The 20,585-nt window shown below is 44.5% G+C and overlaps 8 protein-coding genes across 8 annotated transcripts; 2 read left to right on the top strand and 6 right to left on the bottom strand.

The window, feature by feature from the left end:
- Positions 1-347: 347 nt before the first annotated feature.
- GL218_06479 (uncharacterized protein) lies at positions 348-894 on the bottom strand (the record flags this gene model as incomplete). Its single annotated transcript, XM_033583192.1, has 3 exons — positions 348-428; positions 495-730; positions 828-894. The coding sequence occupies 3 exons, from the start codon at positions 892-894 to the stop codon at positions 348-350; spliced, it is 384 nt and encodes a 127-aa protein (XP_033433497.1).
- Positions 895-1,451: 557 nt separating this feature from the next.
- Positions 1,452-2,006, bottom strand: GL218_06478 (uncharacterized protein; the record flags this gene model as incomplete). Its single annotated transcript, XM_033583191.1, has 2 exons — positions 1,452-1,621; positions 1,676-2,006. The coding sequence occupies 2 exons, from the start codon at positions 2,004-2,006 to the stop codon at positions 1,452-1,454; spliced, it is 501 nt and encodes a 166-aa protein (XP_033433498.1).
- A 4,712-nt stretch (positions 2,007-6,718) lies between these two features.
- On the top strand, positions 6,719-7,947 carry GL218_06477 (putative glycosyltransferase family 25 protein; the record flags this gene model as incomplete). Its single annotated transcript, XM_033583190.1, has 3 exons — positions 6,719-6,901; positions 6,963-7,106; positions 7,165-7,947. 3 exons carry the CDS (start codon positions 6,719-6,721, stop codon positions 7,945-7,947), a joined length of 1,110 nt encoding a protein of 369 aa, XP_033433499.1.
- A 791-nt stretch (positions 7,948-8,738) lies between these two features.
- Positions 8,739-9,053, top strand: GL218_06476 (H/ACA ribonucleoprotein complex subunit 3; the record flags this gene model as incomplete). Its single annotated transcript, XM_033583189.1, has 2 exons — positions 8,739-8,913; positions 9,025-9,053. The coding sequence occupies 2 exons, from the start codon at positions 8,739-8,741 to the stop codon at positions 9,051-9,053; spliced, it is 204 nt and encodes a 67-aa protein (XP_033433693.1).
- Positions 9,054-9,565: 512 nt separating this feature from the next.
- On the bottom strand, positions 9,566-10,960 carry GL218_06475 (20S-pre-rRNA D-site endonuclease nob1; the record flags this gene model as incomplete). Its single annotated transcript, XM_033583188.1, has 1 exon — positions 9,566-10,960. The coding sequence occupies one exon, from the start codon at positions 10,958-10,960 to the stop codon at positions 9,566-9,568; it is 1,395 nt and encodes a 464-aa protein (XP_033433500.1).
- A 1,636-nt stretch (positions 10,961-12,596) lies between these two features.
- Positions 12,597-15,022, bottom strand: GL218_06474 (uncharacterized protein; the record flags this gene model as incomplete). Its single annotated transcript, XM_033583187.1, has 3 exons — positions 12,597-13,091; positions 13,152-14,370; positions 14,430-15,022. The coding sequence occupies 3 exons, from the start codon at positions 15,020-15,022 to the stop codon at positions 12,597-12,599; spliced, it is 2,307 nt and encodes a 768-aa protein (XP_033433501.1).
- A 1,909-nt stretch (positions 15,023-16,931) lies between these two features.
- GL218_06473 (putative alpha-ketoglutarate-dependent sulfonate dioxygenase) lies at positions 16,932-18,109 on the bottom strand (the record flags this gene model as incomplete). The annotated part of the gene is made up of 2 exons (XM_033583186.1): positions 16,932-17,053; positions 17,113-18,109. 2 exons carry the CDS (start codon positions 18,107-18,109, stop codon positions 16,932-16,934), a joined length of 1,119 nt encoding a protein of 372 aa, XP_033433502.1.
- A 517-nt stretch (positions 18,110-18,626) lies between these two features.
- On the bottom strand, positions 18,627-20,070 carry GL218_06472 (UNC93-like protein 2; the record flags this gene model as incomplete). The annotated part of the gene is made up of 2 exons (XM_033583185.1): positions 18,627-19,957; positions 20,007-20,070. The coding sequence occupies 2 exons, from the start codon at positions 20,068-20,070 to the stop codon at positions 18,627-18,629; spliced, it is 1,395 nt and encodes a 464-aa protein (XP_033433503.1).
- Positions 20,071-20,585: the final 515 nt, after the last annotated feature.

The following is a 20,585-nucleotide window of genomic DNA, read 5'->3' as shown; positions in this document are numbered from 1 at the left end:
GATCGCATTATGATAGCCAATGAATACAGTTAAATTTTATCAGCAGAAATATGGTTAAATGCCTACCTAGGTAGGTATATATCTAAAATTTTACAGGCAGGTATCTATCAGCTTATCAACGTTGGACTTTCTTCTATATTAGGAGGTAGTTATCTACCATCGGTGGCCAACACCGGCCCCTATTTCGATGATACATATGTCATGATAAATTCAAGCTTCATCTTATTTAGTAAAATGTTAATACAGATCCCATGGAACACCTTATATGCTTCTCATGTGTCGTACGCAATCCTCGCCTATCCTACAATCTCCAAAAAAGGTAAGGATATTACCACCAATATACCCGTCTATTCACAAGTCTTGACTATATAATCCACAGTCTGGTTTCCTGTTGCCGGGACCTTAGGCTTGAAATCAAGATAGACGAGCTTTACACATCGCAAATATCATTAGCAAGTACACTCTAGGCAAGCATAATATGAAGGATGACGTACCTCTCCCTTTTCTGGAGTCCAATCACCGTTGGTATCGCGGTAGAAAACTAGCTCGCCTGACTTTATATCACGAATCTCGGCGGTAGTATGCGTAAGTGCTCCCTCTGTACGCCATTCGAGCTGATAGCAGGTTGACTTAGAGACGAGGAACGGTTTCGAGCATCTCGTATTGCCTTCCGAGTCTTTGCATTTCTCGACCGCGTAGTCCATCACTGATCCTTCGGCTACGGTACTTGCTTAATTAATTGGAAATTGTCAGCGAGAATTACGCATCAATTGATTTGTGAGAAAGGAGCTAAGCAGAGGCGAAAATGGGATGTATAGCAGACGTACGTTCTTTGAGACTACCGGTCAGAGCAAGTCCTGCTGTTAGGACACTTTGTGCTGATGGAATATACATTTTTAAATGATGGATAATTAAAATTGGTAATTTAGTAAGAGACAAATAATTTTGAAGTTGGATGATGTTTAAGAATATAGTTGTTAGTTGACAAGTGACTACCTCATGACTTAGGAGGTAATTAGGTATCCTTGGCCCTCGCAACCACAACGTCATAGACTATTATCATTGGCTGTCATAAACCTAGCACAACTTCAATGCAAGACTTTCAAGGTTCTTCATCCTGTATGTTTCGGCCCTTGGCGTCCTCATCAAATGTTATGCATTTATCTAAGCTCTCTGCTATGGATGTTTCTTTCAAATGGATTTCATAACATTCAATGCCGGCATGATACCCAAACTCAGTCATTTAACCAATTATGCAGTATTACCATATAGGGGCGTCTTTGCTCGGCCGAGAAATTTTTATATTTGCAGGGAACTTCTCTAATATCTAAATGACAGTGTATAAAAAGGTTAACATAGTAAATTGCTGCTTCTTCTCATCCTTCAATATTCCTCGTCGCTAATCTCTAAGACCATCTTAACGCTTTCTTTCTACTCGTGACACCACATTCTTATTTGTGTGCCTTGCTCAAGAACGCGTTGCGCACCTGAGTGTACTCGTCGTTGGTTAGATCTGCATACTGAAGGCAGTCGTCGCCGCAAGCAAACGGGACGGTTCCAACTCCATCGAACCAGGGAGCAGCAGAAATGCAAGGGTAGGGGATACCCGTGATCTTGATGCCTGTAGAACGATGATCAGTTTTTTTTTATCTCTAGTTTCGTAGAGTTTACTTACCAGACTTAGGGTTATCTCCGGTTACCTTGATGTGTGCGCCCCTCAGAGAATTGCAGCAGTTCTCGATGACGTTTTCGGGGACACCGTTGGGAACATCCATACAATATTTGCCTCGGTTGTAGAGCTCATTGTTTAGCTGGACTTTGGCTTCGATTTCGAACCCGTCTTCGCCAGTAATGTCCCGCTTGTCGATCTCCTTGACGATGATCTCGAGGACTTGAACGACAATACCGGCGATGGCGGGTACCAGGTGCCAGACAGGAGCAGGACAGCTCTGGAAGAATGTGAAGCCCGCAACAAAAGCAGTGGCAGCGGCAGCTTGGTAACGCATTTTGAGATATTGTGAGAAGTGAAGATGCTTCTGTTAGAGAAAGAAATGTAGGTGCTGTCGGGAGGTATGTGACTGAGATGTTGATGTCTATTCTCTTTCACTTGGTTGAAGATGCTCTTGTATTTATATTCAAGTCGCTCGTAGAAAGTCGTGCTACACTTACCTAGAGAGGCCGCCTCGTAGGACTATCCTGCCATAATGATAGCAGCCTCTCATGATCCAATCTCTTGCTTCTAGAACAATGCTCTTAGAGCACTTTGCTGACTGGAGCTTAGATAGAAACTACTTATTTTTAGGAAGTTTCTATATAAACTAGAGTCTCGATGACCACCTTCGCGGGTGTATAGTCGATTGTAGTAAAATGGCTAGTTAGACCGATCTCGTGAGGCACCATAGCATTGCGAGCTGCTATACTAAGCATATCCCCCTGGCCTCATGGTATGGGGACTAGTTACCTACAACCTCCTCTACACTTGTTAGCGGATGAGCTAGCTGTGACTGTGACCAGAAAGAGGCGCCAAATGAAGCTGATAATACCATCTCATGAGATGATAAGCGCCAAGAAGGCGCGTCTCAATAGACTGCCAGATGCAAATGCTTGTTGAGCTTGTCAGGAGTAAGATGCCAAGCATCAGACGTCGCGATGCTCTCTACCTCAGAGCTCACCAGCTAGGACTCTTAGCGATTAGTCAATTGAGCTTGTCCTAGCACTTCAAACTTAGTATCTTAGACCGTAGGTTATATTGACCTAGGAAACAGATTGCGAGGCACCTGTTTACTGCATTCATGGCTTCTCAATATGGCTTCATTCAACCTTAACTTGTATACATCGGCCCAAGCTCACTATATTCCCAAACCCGAGCTACTCTATTTTACTGTATCACTCTGCCATAGGATATAACTATTTCAATGGATGACAAAAATAAAGTAATGTAGTTAGCCAATCTGGGCTCGTCAGAATGTATCAAAATCCATACTCTTGGCAATCTTATGTGTGATAAACTGCCCTACTCATTTACTCTCCACAACCACATCAGATCATGGTTGACTATAGAGGCTACCATTAATACCATTGATGACGGCATACCGCCTTGTGTAATGAGATAAAAACGGCTATTGGGCTCCAGCAATTACTTGCATACCAAATTGCCATAATCGGCCACTTATGTAAGATATAAATCTCGGCAGTAGTAACACTATACTTAATTTGTAAAATGATATAGACTCGTTGTAGATGAAAATAACCTAGTTGTCGGCGTCTCCCATCTGTCTAATAGCCTATTTCGATATATGCATTCATAAGCTCTATACTCCTAGCACATTACGCGAGATGCAAGTCTTGGCATTATCATGAGAATGACAGGATAGCCCTGAATATTCAGCTGCAGTGGCTGTGATGGTGGATTAGTGCATTAATGTTTCGTCTTCACGTCCTAGATAATCCAAAGCTAGAACAAATTACTTCTGAAAAGGCTTCATGTTCTTACTAGACTATGTTTCTACTGTTCAACACTCGATAGACGACGATATCATGATTATCAACAAATTCAGCATGGCTTTGCTTGCGGCTACCATACCCATTCAACCACTGATTTTCTATGCCTCTGCCGTGGCATTAATATTCATCGGTCTCTATATCCCGGCGAACCGTCGGGACGCCATTCTCCCCTTGGTATGGGTTCTACTCGCAGCATCGATATATGATATCCGCCAGCTTGACTGGATTCCAGGACTCAGTTACCAGTTCGGGATGCTAGTTATAATCACTTTCCTTTGCAGTCCACTGATATTCCATGCCCAAAAAGAACCCCTCAAGGTCGAAGTTGAAGCCGATGGGACCCTTAATTGGAACCTATTAACGGCTTACAAGATTTATAATAATCCGCGGATGATTCCCATCAAGCTAGGGAAACTCTCACGAGGTCCACACATGTTAAATCCTGTACTTGTGAGGTTTACCTTATACCGCCTTCTCAAGATAGCAGTTTTCGTCGTGCTCAAAATAGGCCTCAACTTCGCTATGACCCCTATATTTACAACATGCACGCTCAGTGACTTTTCACCAACCCGCGAATCTATTATCAGACGTCTTATACATGGCACTGTATCGCTGCACGACCTCGGCATCCGAGCGTTTATATCGACGATTTGGATTTTCGACTCCGTATCACAACTTGAAATTAGCCATGCGATAATGGGAATTCTCTTTGTTGCCATTCTCCGCCTTGACGCCCCCCAAGAGTGGCCACCACTTTTCGGCAATCCCCTTGAAGCCTTTACCCTTAAACGCTTCTGGGGAAAGTTCTGGCATAGACTTTTTGCTTCGGCAGGAGTATGGGCACAGGCCATTGTGGATCAAAAGGCCCTTTCATGGTTACCATCAACGGCGAAGAAGGTATTCGTTGCCTTTTCTATCTTTACCATGTCGGGCATTGCGCATGCTATTGTTGGATGGCGAATAGGGGATTCAGCCCTAGAAAGAGACGTCCTGTTCTTCTGGTATAACTTCTTAGCCATATGCTGCGAGATAGCCATTTCAAAGTTCTGGCCAACTGAGCAGCAATTATACCTGATGCAGCGGATGGGATTTCGAGGCAGAGAATTGCCCGCCATGAGAAAATTACTTGGGTTTTTGTGGGTTTGGGCGTTCTTTATATGGTCAACTCCGCGTCTTGTATATCCAAAGATATACGCTTTGCTGCTAGCCTCGATGACAAGATGAAGTTTATAGTTAATAAAAACATGCTACGATTCCAAACTTGAATTTCTCATCTAAGCATACCATTCCTATGGTTACCTCCTAAGACTTTACGTGAAAATACTAATAGAAGCTAAGCAAACAAGAAGTCCAACCTTCAAGTATGGTGTTTCGTTTAAAAGTATAGTTATCCACCCTAAGTAGGGCACATAGCCTCGAACAACCCCGATAATCTCCTCTCTATATATGTACTTCCGATTGCCAGGATAGAGCGCAACGTCATCCATCTCATTATTGTCCCCCTGTGTGAGAATGAATTGCCTACGAGGCGAAATGATTTAGCATTAGGTAGACTAAAATCTAAAGAACAGTCAAGGCTTATCTTACTCTGTAACTCGACTCCCTGGCCTTTCTCCCCATAGGATCTTGATTGCTCTGTGAACCATTGGCAAAGGCGCTTTAGAGAACCAGACGACGGGAATGTCCCCTATCCGGATTTCGTGCTCCAGGTTAGATACAATGATAATATCGCCACGTTTAAAGGCCGGTGCCATCGAATCCGATACGACGACGTGGATGGGACAAGGAGAGTTGGTGAGGATGGATAAACTTTTCCATAATATGAACAGAGCGCTCATTACGTGCGCGATGGGTAGTAGACGCCGAAGCGAGTTTCGCATGATGATCAAAAGGTCTACAACTGCACAAGTGAGTACCTGATTACTCTCTACTCTCTACACCCGTAGGCAATTGTGTATAAATCCTCGAGGTCATATAAGCGCCAAGTTTTATTGCCAAGAATATTCTACTATAAATCTAGACACTCGAATTGTTTGCTCAGCTGGAACTGTGAGACTTCTTAAGACTTGTCAAGTCAGCTTACTTATCGGCTGATTGGTTGCTTTTAAAAGCAAACCATCGTACAACAGCTCCTAACCTAAGATGGTTAATAGGGGGGTTATTTTCAACGTAATTAGTCAACCCGTTTTGGTCATGTCCGCTGGATATGGCGGTGTCGTGTTTGCTGTCGTCAAGTAGTGGTGGAAGAAAGTGAAGAATATTGAGGGGTCGAGGCTTAAAATCGTTGATGGAGTATAATGTAAAACTTCCTAATAAGATAATAGACCGATATACGTGTCTACCTACCTTGGGCCGAAACCTAGTAATTCTTTTTTAAAGAAAAGACGTAACGACGTAAATCGTAGCATGATATAGGGCTATTGCCTCCTCTGTTTCTTCGAGGCCGGTGCTTTTTCCCCGTAGTTGGGTATCAGACTCGATATGATGTTATCAATCCCCTCCTATGACCTATCAGGGGGTAAGGTTGGTGAACACGAAATAATTAAATAACATCGACGATACGAGGTCGTGATAAGCCTTTCTAGAAATTTTGTGTAGATATATAAGCTAGCTATTTTATGTAATCTGCCTATATACGTACTCGGCCGGATCACGAACTGGTCGAACGGTGATGGCCCGGTGGGCGGCCTTATATCCAATGACGATCGCGGTGATTGACTGGAAAGAATGCTACTCTACGTAGGCGGTCTTATTCAACCCTAGCTATCTCACGCTCAGTTAGGAAATTTCTTACGACCAGGTATCGATAGTCGGGCGCGTCCGGCGGAGGTAAAGTGGTTGATTGGCTGAACTGTAGGATGCGAGTGCGCTGTGAATGAGGGACTTCCTACCGTTCCCATTTGGCGATTCCCCAGCCTCGAGGATACTCATCGTTATATAGATAATCTACCTATCTGATGTCATACCTCATCAGAGAAGCCTTCCGAATCTTAAATGGTCTAGTCTCTGGTTCAGCTACTCTGGTTTTCCAATAAAAGCAACCGGGGTAGTAAAACCTAGAATTTGGTTAGCTGGAGCCTTTTCTCCGTCCTATACCTGGAATAAACAAAACTGAAAATTCCCAGCTAATATTTTAATGTGACGGCTTTCTGAATCCTTTTGCTGATGGAATTCTGCTGAATACTTCCTGCCTTATATTACTTATATATCGGCCATGATTGGGGGACGGCCTAGTACCAGTCTGGTATTGGGTGTGGTACTTTTTGCATGTATTCTCCTTACATATCTAGGCCCCGGGTCTGCTCGAAATCGATGGGGCTCGACTCCAAGTCCCGTGAAATGGACTTCATCACCGGCAAGCCAAGGTAAATCGGACGTGTTTAATAGAACGCTTGGCGTGAGTCTTGTCCCGCTCGACACGGGTGTTATTAGCTGACTAGTGGCTGTACATATCGAAGTTTGAGAAGGTCTTCGTCATAGGACTCCCTGAGCGTTCGGATAAACGCGATGCGTTAGCTTTAATGTCTTCGCTCACAGGGTTTAGGATAAGTTGGATTGCCGGTGTTGCTGGTAACACTATCCCAAAAAAGGCTCTGCCCTTCGTAAGCTCTAGACTTCCGACGGATACCAGCTGCGAGATAACTAATAAACTTGGCTCAGGGGTGGGATCGAGAAACGATGCGGGATAGTAACCTAGGTTCCTGGCGCGGCCACGTAAACGCGATGCGACGCATAATTGAAGATGGAATCTCGTCGGCGTTGATTATGGAAGATGATATGGACTGGGATGTTAATATTAAAGAACAATTAGTCCAATTCGCAGCGGCGGCTCGTTCCTTGCAAAACGGATTCCATAGAAACCAAACGCTAGAAACGCCAAGCCCATATGGCCAAGACTGGGATATGCTATGGCTAGGTTCATGTGTAACAACGTTCGATGAAGACCTCCCCGAAGACCTCCAGATCCCGTCCGAGGAGCGCGACTCTCGTAAGGTTTTCATCTACAACGACCCGACGGTACCGCCACCGGGTCATATTCTGGGAAACGGATCCTTTAGCTGGGACGATTATCCCCCGCGCACTCGAATAGTATACGTGCCCGGCGATAATGTGTGCAGTTTCGCATATGCTCTGAGTGCAGCTGGAGCGCAAAAGGCGTTGCAGCATATGGGACTCGAGGGACAACGTAAACCCTTTGATAATCACCTTAGTGATCTGTGCCGGTTACGAATAAACGGTATGCGATGTGTGAGCATAGTGCCAAGTTTATTTATCCATCACCGACCGAAGGGCAAGATCAGCAGCGATTCGGACATTAATAAGGGAAGCGAGAATGAAGAGATGCGTGAGGTGGGATTCACGGAGAACATATTATATAGCACGCGGTTGAACTTGAAAAATTTAGTTAGAGGATTGAGGCCGGAGAAACAATGGGTAGATTAATATTTAAGGATATAAATGCATGGCGTCGGCGTATATGTATAGGAGATAGGTAACAACGGATATCCCGGATTTTTGGTTAATAATAATGAAGCCAAGACAGGTATTCGGCAGTTTTGAGACAAGCAAACTGAGCTAATACAACCTACCTGTCACACAATCTCGGCAGAGACATTTGGTGTTTTTAAGAATTTCAATTATACGAATTTGTAAATTTGTAAATTTGTTACTATTACAACTCATAAGTCTAGCTTCGTGGTGTTGAAGCCCTGTAAGAGCTGGGTCCCGTATAGCATTGACATCACTTTACGTACCTGATAATCCAATCTTTTTAACTCAGCCAAGTTCTAAACGATACATCTTAAGGTCCGCTTCAATAACAAAACCAAGTCTTATCATCTTAATTCTTATTATATATCTTTGATCATTAGAACTTCTTGAGATAATTGAAGGACTAAACCTGAACTAGGCAGACACTTTCTCTATCGATAAGATGGATACCAATAATTTTGGTAGGATCCACTTTAATACATGCAACAATTGAAGGTTGAAAAAATTAATTTCGAAGCTTCTCAACTCTCAATCAGACTTCAAAATACGACAACCACACCGAATAACAGCACACGCAACATACCTACGTAGGTATTTTATACCTTCGCAACAACTATAACCGCTAAAACAACTTGATATACAACTTATCCATAGCGCAAGTACCCTTGCCTATCCATTTCAAGGGCCAAACGGACCGAGCAAAGCTGTAAAAACGAAAAGGAAAGAAATACACAACTGTCAAAATGCATCTCATGTACACTATGGACGAGAGCGGCAAGCGCATCTACACCCTGAAGAAGGTCTTACACGGCGATGTCACCAAGTCGGCGCACCCGGCACGATTCTCTCCCGACGACAAGTGGTCGCGCCAGCGCGTCACCCTCAAGAGGCGCTTTGGTCTGCTATTGACACAGCAGAGTGAGTCCTACATTTACCCTATATATAGACACCCTCCGCTACCTCTCTAAATTATGGATGAAAGCGAATTCTAGAAAAGAATATATGTGCTAATCAAGGTCTTCATCACAGAGAACAAGGTTGCTGAGAACTCGCGGTGAAGCACTATACATCCCCTATAGCGATGTGAATAAAAGATCAAAATCAGCAAACTGAGATCGACAAGATTTGGTTAGGCTATTCGAGGTTGCAAATATAGTCCTGCATCGGACTGGCGTTCATGGCGTGTAAATCAGAAAGAAAGGCAATCGACTTTCGGGATTATGGACTACCTACGAGAAGCTATCTGCCCGATGCCGTCTTGTGTATAGTTAGCTGGGCTTTGCAGATTATATTATACCAGTTGGTATTCTCAATATGGAGTCTTAACCCAATTTCTTCTTATTTAATGGATATTTGGAGGTCTGTGAATGAATATAGTAACCTACGCCAGCAAGGACATGATAAGGACACCAGGTACGATAGTCAAACAATCTTGTCTTAATGAACTGTTTTGGCATTGCTCTAAGGTGCATTTCCGAAGTGTGTAGCCCGTACCAAGCCGTACCGCCAATCCCGTTTTAAATACCAAGCCCCCATAACACCTGTATGCTCTATCATATTCCATTCATGTCTATCTTTTTCGAGAATTCACATTCCTTCCCGCCCCAACACGTATCCTGCCGGGGGTTCCTCCACTTCTATCCCCCGTCAAGATGCCTGGGAGATAATCCTCATCCATAATATCCCTCTGCTTTGTTTTCTTTTGGTCTGTGGACTTCTTAAGATATTCCTTCTGATCCTCGGCAAAGATAAGCTCTCTTCCCCAGCCTCCCTTTCCACCTCCCGGGCCACGTGCCTTTCCGTTTGAAGAACCGTGTACCGGCTTCGGCACGCTGTACACGTTGCCACGGTTGTTCCACTGGAAGTTGCGCTTGAGGTGTATCGTAAACTCCCCTGCTGCGTTTGTCGAGCAGCTCACGCGTGTTAAGGTAGGTTGCCCGCATCGTGGGCAGAACTGCTTTCCCATGTCCCGCGAAATCGCGAAGCATCCGTGGCACCGTAGTACCCAAGTCTTGACGCGCGTGATGCGCGCTAAACTTGGCGACACTAGATTGAGATTCACCCGCAGCGCCACATTCTGCATCGCGTAATCTGATGTGAGGAGTGCTACCTGCAGGAACTTTTGGATCGGTTGCTCCGGTGCTGAGAGTTGGTCTTTGGCTTGATGTTTCTTGAGGTTCGACGGCGTGATCCAACCGTCTTCATCGTCATCTTCGTCCTCTTCTTTCTGGTCGGCAACCTTTGGTTCTGATCCTGCGACATCACCTGGTATAGTATCAACTGTAGGCAAAGCGGATGATTCTAAACTGAGAGAATCAAGGGCTTGAGTGACGGTTTCTTGTTGAATAATCGGCTGCTCCTGTATCTCGGATTCGACGTTCGAATTATCCTCTGGTTTACCTCCTTCTAATTCGATTTGGCCTGCCTCGTTTTGGCTATCAACTTCTTCCGGCTTCTTGTCTTCGGGATTCTCGCCATCATTTTGTTCTGCGATTCCATTCTCTTTCGCTTGCTGTGTAGGTGCCTTTCCGTTCAAGCCTTTTTGTCCGGGTGTCTTTCTTAGGCGCCAATCGCCGCCATTTCTTTCGCACTCTAGTTCGTATGTTAATGCGATTAGGTGTAAATCGGGTCTGCTCAAGACCTCGAGGTCTCCGGTGCGCCGCGCAAAATCGGTGATGAACTTGATGCTTTCGGGGCGCGGAGTGCGCAACTTTATGAAAGGAACTAATGTTGTCTCGACTCGCGCCCTCGTTGCGGCATCTCGAATTTCGGATATGACCGACGGAAGCGTATATAATTCGTAGGCTTGAGCAAGGAGGGTGCTGACCGGAGGATCGTTCTTAATTAGAGGGCCTGTGTCGAGAACGAGAGAATGAATGGGTTTTGAGGGTGTAGATTCTGTATCTGTTGGTGTATTTATAGTCTCCACGGGTTTTACCGCTTGTTGAAGTTCTGTTGTCGCCATCTTTTCTACTTTTCAGCGTATGTCTAAATTGATACGGCTATATCACGAATTCGGAAGATGGTGGGGTTGCGATTTCGTCTTGTGAATTTGGTGGTGGATTTGGTGGTGGGCAGCGTGGGGCCCTGAAAAGTTTTGGCGGGGATATCGGGCAGAATCTTGCATTCGACTCCCGGGCATTCAACCTTGAAAGCCCTGTATAGAAGGTAGGTACCTACGTACCTATGTATATGTACTTGGGTACTTGATATAAGGCCATTGAAGTACCTAGATCGTTTCTTTTATTATTTCATCATTCCAATATACAATTGAAGCTACCTTATATCCTTGTATAACTTCGTCTATGTGCACTAGTTGTAAACATTGTATTCACGAAGAAAAGCTTATCTTCCGTATTGAGGATTCAAATCCTATCCAAAACAAGAACACTTCAACTCGTATGAACTACGCCCCTGAAGACATTTAACTGAAGCTATCAATGTCAATAGCCTGGCTGTGGTTAAAGCAGTAGGGTTATTCTCTTAAAATGGGGATAAATTCAACTGCAAACTATTGCTGTGGTCACGTACCTCGCTATCGGAATAATTCTCAATGATGGTTGCATATAAATCCTCTTTATAGACTTTTATCTTTCGATTCATCACACCGTATATACCGTATGTTAGGCAGATATGGACATATACATTGCCCGAGGATTTGAGGAACCTTTTTTCCAATCAACGTACCGATGGATGTACGAGCAAACCACTCCTTAAGAGCATCCCTGCTGGCTCTTGGGACCGCTAGGGAATCGGACGTCCCGAAAAAGAACTTTCATGGCCCTAGACTGTAGAGATCTCATGGTTGGCCAACTGATATCCTGCCGTGGTATGCGATTTCAATAGTCCTCATGGTAGGTGAAAATAAACCAAGAGCCGAAAAGCAATGCCTATGCCTAAACTTGACCGGCCAACCACTTCAACGTAATACCGACGAGTAGGTTCGTCTTAAGAACTTGTTAGGATAGTCCAATCCAACTCGTGTTCGTAGATTCGTGCGGAATCCCAATCGTCGAATCAAGCAACTGAGTATTGAATGGCTTGAATTTGTTAGGACTCATACCTCGGTTACGCGACTGTAAACCCTTGGCTTCCAGTGAACTAGGACTAGAAACCTAGAACATGTATGATTCTCGCTAAGTCTATCTTTATGACCGATAAAACGTAGGATGGTGCTGCAAGATAGACAGTTAATCCGAATCCTCGTCGCTTCCCCCGAGCTTAGCTAATATGTAGCATCGACAAAATATCAGCAATTCCTAATTTTAGGGTTCGTTGATACCATACCCTCCAAAATGCCTGGTCTACCCTGATGCTTTAGGGTGCAGTTCTATTGATCAAGATGATAATTCAAGGGCACTGGGGGTTTGTCTTGCTCGTGGTATTAGGCAAGTAGGCTTTCTTGGAATAGTATTGGTGACTCTACGGAGGACTGGCACAGCTATGCCGGGTTTCTTGGAGAAACATTGTAGTCCTTTCGTATTAACCCCTTTGGCTAATTCGATGTGGTAGTAACCATTAAATTGCCAAGCCGAATTGGTGAGATGGGTAACGTAGTTCCCGTTAACCAATCAGTAGACATAACAGCTTGTTCAAAAAGTTCAAACAGTCGTTTGTGAGTATTCGTTATTAAGCCAGTCGTTCGAGAGCCACGATGCAGACTCAAGGCCGCTATTTCCGAACGACTCGAGATTGAAGTCGAAGCCATCCATCGCACCCTCAAAGGCGTTATTATTATCTATTCCATCTGGTGGCATCACAGGCGGCAAATTCGACTTCGCCATGGTAAAATCTCCAATAGGTGTTCCTGGTAGCGGAGATCCACGGGTATGCTCTTGTGGTGGACGGGGAGTTGAATGCTGGATTGGGGTTTGCATCGAACTGCCCTGTGGTGAGGCTATGTGAGCTGAAGGAGATAGGATAGGGATATTAGTATATCCATTTTCATCGACAACTTGCATCTGTTGAATCGGGTTGTGGCGTGGTAGGACATGTTGGGATATTAGATTCGAACCGTTAGTACCGGGACTCCCTGGGTGATTCGGAGCTGCATTTGTAGTGAAGCCACGGGCAATCAGTTTTTCGAGATCAGCGACCTAAAGTTACATCTATACTCAGTAAACCATCATGTCATGTTCTGGGATGCGATAACTTACAATGGCAGCGCCAGCTGGGACATGATCCATCGACTTCGCAATCGTAAGGCATCTTGTACCAAGCTCGTGGACTTGGTTCGACGTTAAACTGATTTCCCCCTGATTCGTTTGGTGAGCAAAGTAAATAATTCGAGCACATTGATAAGCGCAGCCGGGTAGATCAATATCAGTGACCGGAAGGCCTCCGTCAAGGGACAAAACAAGTTTGAAAATATCCGACATAGCCAAAGCGTGCTCATAACATTGACGCATGCAATATGACACGAATTGGGGGTCTAATTGATTTAAACCCGACTGTGGTAATGCCTCTTTAAGTCCTACAAGGAACATTCGGTAAAGATCACAGTAGCACTGTCGCCACCAGACATGTATCATAATATAAACACATAACCGTGGTGAGTAAGCTCGTAATTGAAGATTGCTTTCCGAGAACTTGAAAGAAGCCGGTAAATGATCGTTGAAGCCAGCCAGTTCTTCTGATAATACCTTAACTAACTCTGGCAGTTGCGCCAGTTCAGACTCGGGCATACCTAGCACATTCTTGGTGCAATATAGGACTCTGCTTCTCATCCATAAGAGTCGCACGTGGAGCGCGAGCGAACCAACGTCGTCCGGAAAAGGCCGCGTGGGGACGGGGCGGAGATATTCAGTTACTTGTGGTAGATCAAATTCGAAGTTGCGCTCGGTGCAAGGAAGTTGAATGTGCATAGATTCGGACGGCATCAATGTAAAATCCAAACACCCGCCATTGATACCGGAGTCGATAGTCATAAGCGCCCACATCAGTCTCCTCCGTGATTCTCGTGCTAAGAAGCATAGATTCGGATTCTCATAATTTAGACGGAGAGCATAGGCAAAACGAGTAGCTGTTGCCGCCAACATGAAAGCGGTAGTGAATTTGCGCGACATCATACGATGTTTCATAATGAGGACGAGGGCCTGTATCTTAATGGTCGACGGATTCTCGAGGTCCTCAAGCACCATCTTCTGACATTCGTCGATACATCTAGCCCCATACTCTCGAGTACCAGGTCCCAGATCTATAATAAGTGAAGTGATGCCCACTAAAGCAAGAAGCAAAGCTTTATCCATCATGCCAGCATGATAGCGTTGCATAAGTGAAGCACGATGAAGGAAGGAAAAGATAGGAACGTGGTGAATTTGACGAAAGAAATTACTAAACGTCCGCTGTATGATACCTTCATTTGGAAAAACAAACCTAGGTGGATTGTTAGTTTATACGCGCAAGGGAAAAGAGGTGAGTTATCGAATGCGTACGGTTCATTGCTGGATGCTGTACATGTCGAGGGCCCATTTGGTTCGAAGCTATTCCTATCGGACCCTTGAGGGCCATGATGAGAACCTTGATTATCCTTACTCATCATTACTCTTTTCTCCGGTGGTTCGGACGAGACAGACTCAAGTTCGGAATCAGTGGCGCCCTGATGGGATTGCTGGGAGACGCCGCTAACGCCTCCAGATCGCTTCGTCGGTTTGTAGACGCACTCAATGCCTTGAGCTTGACATCTTGCGCATTTCGGAGTTTCACCACTACATCTAGCTTTCCTGGAATGGCAGTTGGCACAAGCTAGTCTAACACGTCTTCGTGGAAGGGTGAAATTTGTCAAACCCTCGGAATCCTGGCTGGGAGAGGCGGCGTCTTGAAATGAGCACGTGAATCCTAATCGCTCGCAATTCTGACAAACGTCGCGACGACCATCACAACGAACTTTGCGTACTCTGCATGGAATGCAGGTCTGACTCGACTTCTTAGGGTTTCTGTTCGTAGGGTCGGCCGCAGCAACGTCTGCTGCGACCTCAGCTGCTGTGTCCGCGGCCACCATCTGCACGCTCATATCTTCCAGATCCATTCTCCCAGATCTTGAGCCTGGACATGAGTGTTGATAATTCGTAATTAGAATGAAATAGGAATAGCTAGCTTCTTCACAGATTCTGGTTTCAGAATTCGAAATGGCGGTATTGCGTTATTACAGATTGTGGACATGTTACACCTATCAGAGTCACGGAATATTGGTGGTTAAGATTGGAGGGAATTTCACGTTGGGAAATTCGGCTCTGGTAGTAAATTGCGAAAATGGAAAATGGAAAATGGAAAATGGCAAATGGCGGGGACCCGGCGAAAGCGGCCATACGACCTATGATTAGCGATTAGGGATTAGGCCTGTCAGACCACTCACTCCCAGTCATAGTGGGCCGCTTCAGTGAAAGTCAACCCACTAGACTCCCTATAAACCGGCTCCGGCTCTTGTTAGTCAAATGAATACGTCATTAGATAGAGGCTCAGCTCTTGACTACCTACAAAATTTATAAGTAAGAAATGTTTAAACATATTTCAGGTAGATAATTATAATTATTAAACATCTAATCGTTCTGTTTTTATCATTTTCGAGCGCTGAAACAGGTTCGGATTGTCAGCATGTGGCAATTATATTATCTTCCGTATTAGTCAATGAACAGTTTAGAGTCAAAACTATCAGCTATTATATAAGTCGACGGCAACAGCCATATTACTTTATATTTACTATTTCAATCAAATTACACTCCAGGAACCTAGCTAGAATATACCCCAATTAGATTCACGTACGAGACTTTACATATTCAGACACAGGAACTCACGATCTCTTCAGCTATGGATACTATGACCAAACCTTCTTGGCGTCGTTTTAGCTTCAAAACTATTTTCTGGGGTTTGCATATATTAGTGTCGTTCTAATGGAGCGGTGACTAAGATTTACGACCGAGGATATTCATCCCTTTGACTTTCCATGGTTCCGGGGAATATCTTCTGCAAAATTCCCAGGGAAGTATTGGTAGAATTGGGTAAAGGGATCAAAAAAACGCGCCCTCCATCATCTTAAATCACCCAATCATACTTAACAGCACGCACGTCAAACGGGATCAATAGTGTGTCATCTAGATCTCAAAGCACCGATAACCGAGCCGACAACCGAGGGCCGGTGGAGCCCAAGTTTTCATATTTAATCATTTCTGTTCTTTTTGAGCAGGCTAGAATTATATTATTGAGCCTAGTTCGATCCTATTTCCGGAGCTACTTTCCAGTTGAAGATGGAGATAATGCACGATCATCTCACCAAAATTATATAGAGCTTCAACAACCCTGTATCACTTATCGTGTAACATCAAATCAGACAGATTAGAAGTAATTAAGACTATCTTGAAAGGGGTTCAAAGATAAGAAACTGAAATATTATGAGGTAACTATTAACTAGGCCAACTACCGCTGGTATTTGAGATCTTATAAATTGAATGCGTTTATCATTAGCCACGTTATTATGTTCATGCACCAATAAGATCACATACATAACAATAGTTGTCAACTCAAACAGTAGTCTTACCAATAGGATCCAAACTTCGGTCGACTAACTTATTAATCAAGACTCAAGGAATTCAACATCGCATCACAATAAGATACGTGACACCGTAAATGGACAGTGTATCATAACTATCTCAATTTCTCTATCGTGAATAATGAGATGCATTGGCTATCTAAGATAGCTTGCTTTTCTTACTGAGCTTCTTAATAAGACATCTTACTGTATTTGATAGTAGCCCCTTGATAGGTACCTACTTATTTTGACAACTAATGTTACAAGCAAGAAAAAATTTCCACGGCTCCTTTCATTATCAGTTTCAATTATAAATCGCACAAATCACAAATATGATAAGGATTCTATTCGCCCCTTGCTCGTCATTTTAGATATCGTTAAATATTAACTTGAAATGGAGTTCTCGGCATATTTAAGCGGGTGTATTTACAAGATTTTCCTTGGTATTCAAGTCTTGAAGCAATGCTTTAGCTGTCTCCTCTTTGAGTCTCCGCTCTCTTTCAGCTCTCCCTTCGCTTGCAGGATCATAGTACGCTATATATTGTCAACCATATAATATAATTAAAGCTCATTAAATATTTGATATGACTTACGTTTCTCTCCGAAGACCGTCGTGCGAATTCCCCTTCGAGGCGCTTCATATGAGCCAGGGATAACCCGATGGAGTACACATCTGTTGTCCCACATCGCCACGCTGCCAACTTCCCACTTCCATCGGACTGAGTGATCATCAGCGGAATGAAGGTGGTACTGGAAGAAGTCGAGGAGCTTGTCGGACTCGTGCTTCTTGAGCTCAGCGAACCCGGTGACGAACCCGGTATTTATGTTCAACGCCTTCAATCCGGTAACCGGGTGGGTCCTAACGGCCGGATGATGCGAGTCGATAGGGGGGCGGTTCGGCCCAACGCCCCATAGGTCCAAAATTGTGTCGTACTGCAGTCTTGATGTGTGCACTGCATGTAGGCCTTCGACAAATCTCTTCATCGCGTCACTCAATGTGTCATAGAGACCGTAACCGGAGACCCAGGCCGTGTCCCCTCCCACGGGCGGATGCTCTTCCATTCGGAGAAGAGAATACGAAGGGGGGTTAACCTCAAATGAAGTATCGGCATGCCACTCTCCCGAAGGCCACGGGGTATACTTGAGCAACTCGCGGTGGTCCTCTCGGCTGCCTCGGATCACGACGTGTCGAACATCCTTTTGGGCAGGATGTCGATCCAAAGTACCATAATGTTCAAAGAGTTTTACTTGTCCGTCAGTAGTTAAATCTTGGTTGCGGAAGAAGACGACTCCACGCTCATTTACAAGCAGCGCAAGCTCATCTAGTTGTTGTGGGGTTAATTGGGAAAGCTGCACATTCTCTAAGACGGTGCCGATCGATTCTGTCAAGTCAACAGGTTTAGCGACCGAGAAAAGAGCTTTCTTCTCGGGGTCCGCAAATGTAGCACGGTCCTTCTCCGGGACTATTTCTTCTCGGGCGGGCTCTGGTGGAACATGGTTCTTGATTTTCTCAGAGAAGTGCGGATGGATGGTAATTGGGAACCCAGAGTCCTTGGATATATGCTTTAGAGCTTCAAGTCCAGCCGACATTTCTAGCTTATGGTAAGGGAAAACCTAATATGTTTTGTTGTAGACCTCAACGGTATATCGGCATAGTATATTCTGCCCACTGCTGCTTATATGTATTCCAGCTCTATGGATGGAGTTGGAGACCAATATGACGTGCGTGACACATCCAACCTATCAAATGCAAGATTGACAATATATCAATAGATAGCTTACCGTGAGGTTGCGTCCATCGATGGCGTTAGACACGACTAAGATTACATCAACCTTCATTATCCCCCTTCATCGAGCCGCAAACTACTAAAACTCCCGATCAAGAGTTTTACAACGATGAAACACTAAGATTTTGATTAAACCACTGTTTATCTATGGACAACAGACAAGTGATTCATACATAATATTGGTCTTAATAAGAATACTATTTTAGAACAGAGCCCATTATAATAAAATGCTGACTTTCCAATCACCAAATTTCTCAAAATCCATGCCCGTAATACTATACTGAAACAGCTACCTTAGATAGTGAATACCATCACTGAATTTAGTTTGATCCTTCATCTTTTCGTAGATCTTCCCCCTGAATCTCAAGGTGACTCTCCAAGTCAGATTTATCGCCAGCGGTACCAAAATCTTTGATCACCAGCCAAGCCGGTATTATGGAAATACCCCATAAACCAAAGTTTATATAGGGGCCGCCAATGGCTGCAATTATAGGGACTGCATTTAATCCGTAGCTGACAGCTTGCCAAGCCGATTCCGTTCCACGCAGTAACGCCGCAAGACGAATTGTTTCTTGCGGACTAGACGATAGTTGACCAATAATGAAGTATGAGAAATTATAGTTAAGCTGGAAGCCAGAAACGAGGAAGATGAAAACGCCAAATGCCCTTCCAAATCCGGGATCGTTCCAGTCGAAAATAGGTTGGGTCCGATTATACTCCGTAACATTGATCGTGAGCCACAACCACCAAGCACCTTGTAACGTCATGATAACTGCGAAAGCGCGGCGGGACCTTGTCTTAAGAGAGATTTGGTGCTGGTCTAGCCATACTCCGAGGAGATTTCCGCATATAACTGCTATAATTCCGGATAGGAATGACCCAAGAGCTCTTGCGCGCACGCTAAACCATAGAGCGTTATAAGTGAAGAAGACGGCCTCTGAGTAGACCCCTTGACCTATCCATAGAACAATCAAGAGAAATTTTCTGGTGAAAAAGGTTCTTGTCGTGGTCTTGATTTCTTGCCAGGGATTGTCGTATATGACAAGTTGGACAGGAGTACCATCCCGACGTTGGACCTTCGATGGCCGATTAAGGAGTAGAGCAACCAGCGTCCCACTTGCCTGAAGGGCAATGAATATGATGTATACCGTATAAGAGACTTTTCCAGCCTGGTTGCGATCTATATTAAGCCCTAGATTCACAGCTCCTCCCAAGATCTGTCCAATTCGAGTCCACGTTAACCAATAGGCGACCATTCTCCCTCGATTGCGCGGCTCAGGATAAGAAATTGCGATGGCTGCTTCTGCCGCCCAGAAAATTCCGGCTGATATTCCACAGAAGGCAGCCCCAACAATAACCAGCCATTCGACACCATAGCGGTTATTCAGATATAGTCCGGCACTATACGGGGCATAACCAATGGTGCCAACAAATAGGGCACCGGTGATACCGATATACTTGACAACACCACTGGTCAACCAACAAGATATTATCATAAGACAGAACGTGAGCGCATTCCCAGTGTTAACGAGGTAAGGCGATTGGGAACCGCCAGCTCCGAGAGAGTTCATCGCTCCCCATAACCCCGGTGCAGCAAAGCTGCAGAGCCCAAGGATTGTAGCATTATAAAAGACTGATCGATACCATTTTACTAGAGAGTATTAGCAGGTATATCATGAGTGTGGTAGTTTCGTACTGACCTTTGATAGGTTTTTGTTCAGTATTCCCTGGACTTTGGGCCGCGGTATCTGCGACATCCGCCATGTTGATAATATAATGAACATCTACTAAGAGGTAGGTGAACAGTTAAGAAATCGTAGAGGTTCCCGAAGAAATATGGCTTATTAAGTATCTATTATCTGAACTATCCCCATGCTGATTCTAGTCGACTTACACCCCCGAAAAGACTTCATAGAACCCTTACCGAGAAAATCGCGCCTTACCTTCGGGTTCACGCGTGATGCTATGTAGATCCAAAGATACGTAGATAAGCTTTTATCGCACAGATCGCCAAGGACAATAACTGATTTGCTCATTTTGATAATCGTGGAACAATACGTATGCGCGGGTAAGCACGTCATTCAGCCCCTGGAATTAATCATCGACTATATCCCGATATCTGGGCGTTTTTCACCTCAACTTCATACTCTTCATCCGAACCTAGTCCTGGTCAACTATAGTATAATGTAACACTGCGTTGGCAATAGTCCTCGGTCCTTTATATGAAATAGTTGTAGCATCAGAACTAATGCCCCTAATAGGGGTTGGGTGTCTCGAAT

The sequence above is a fragment of the Daldinia childiae genome (assembly GCF_008694065.1).
Source record: "Daldinia childiae strain JS-1345 chromosome Unknown Scaffold7, whole genome shotgun sequence".
Lineage (NCBI taxonomy): Eukaryota > Fungi > Ascomycota > Sordariomycetes > Xylariales > Hypoxylaceae > Daldinia > Daldinia childiae.
This window is presented reverse-complemented; position numbering and strand designations above follow the sequence as displayed.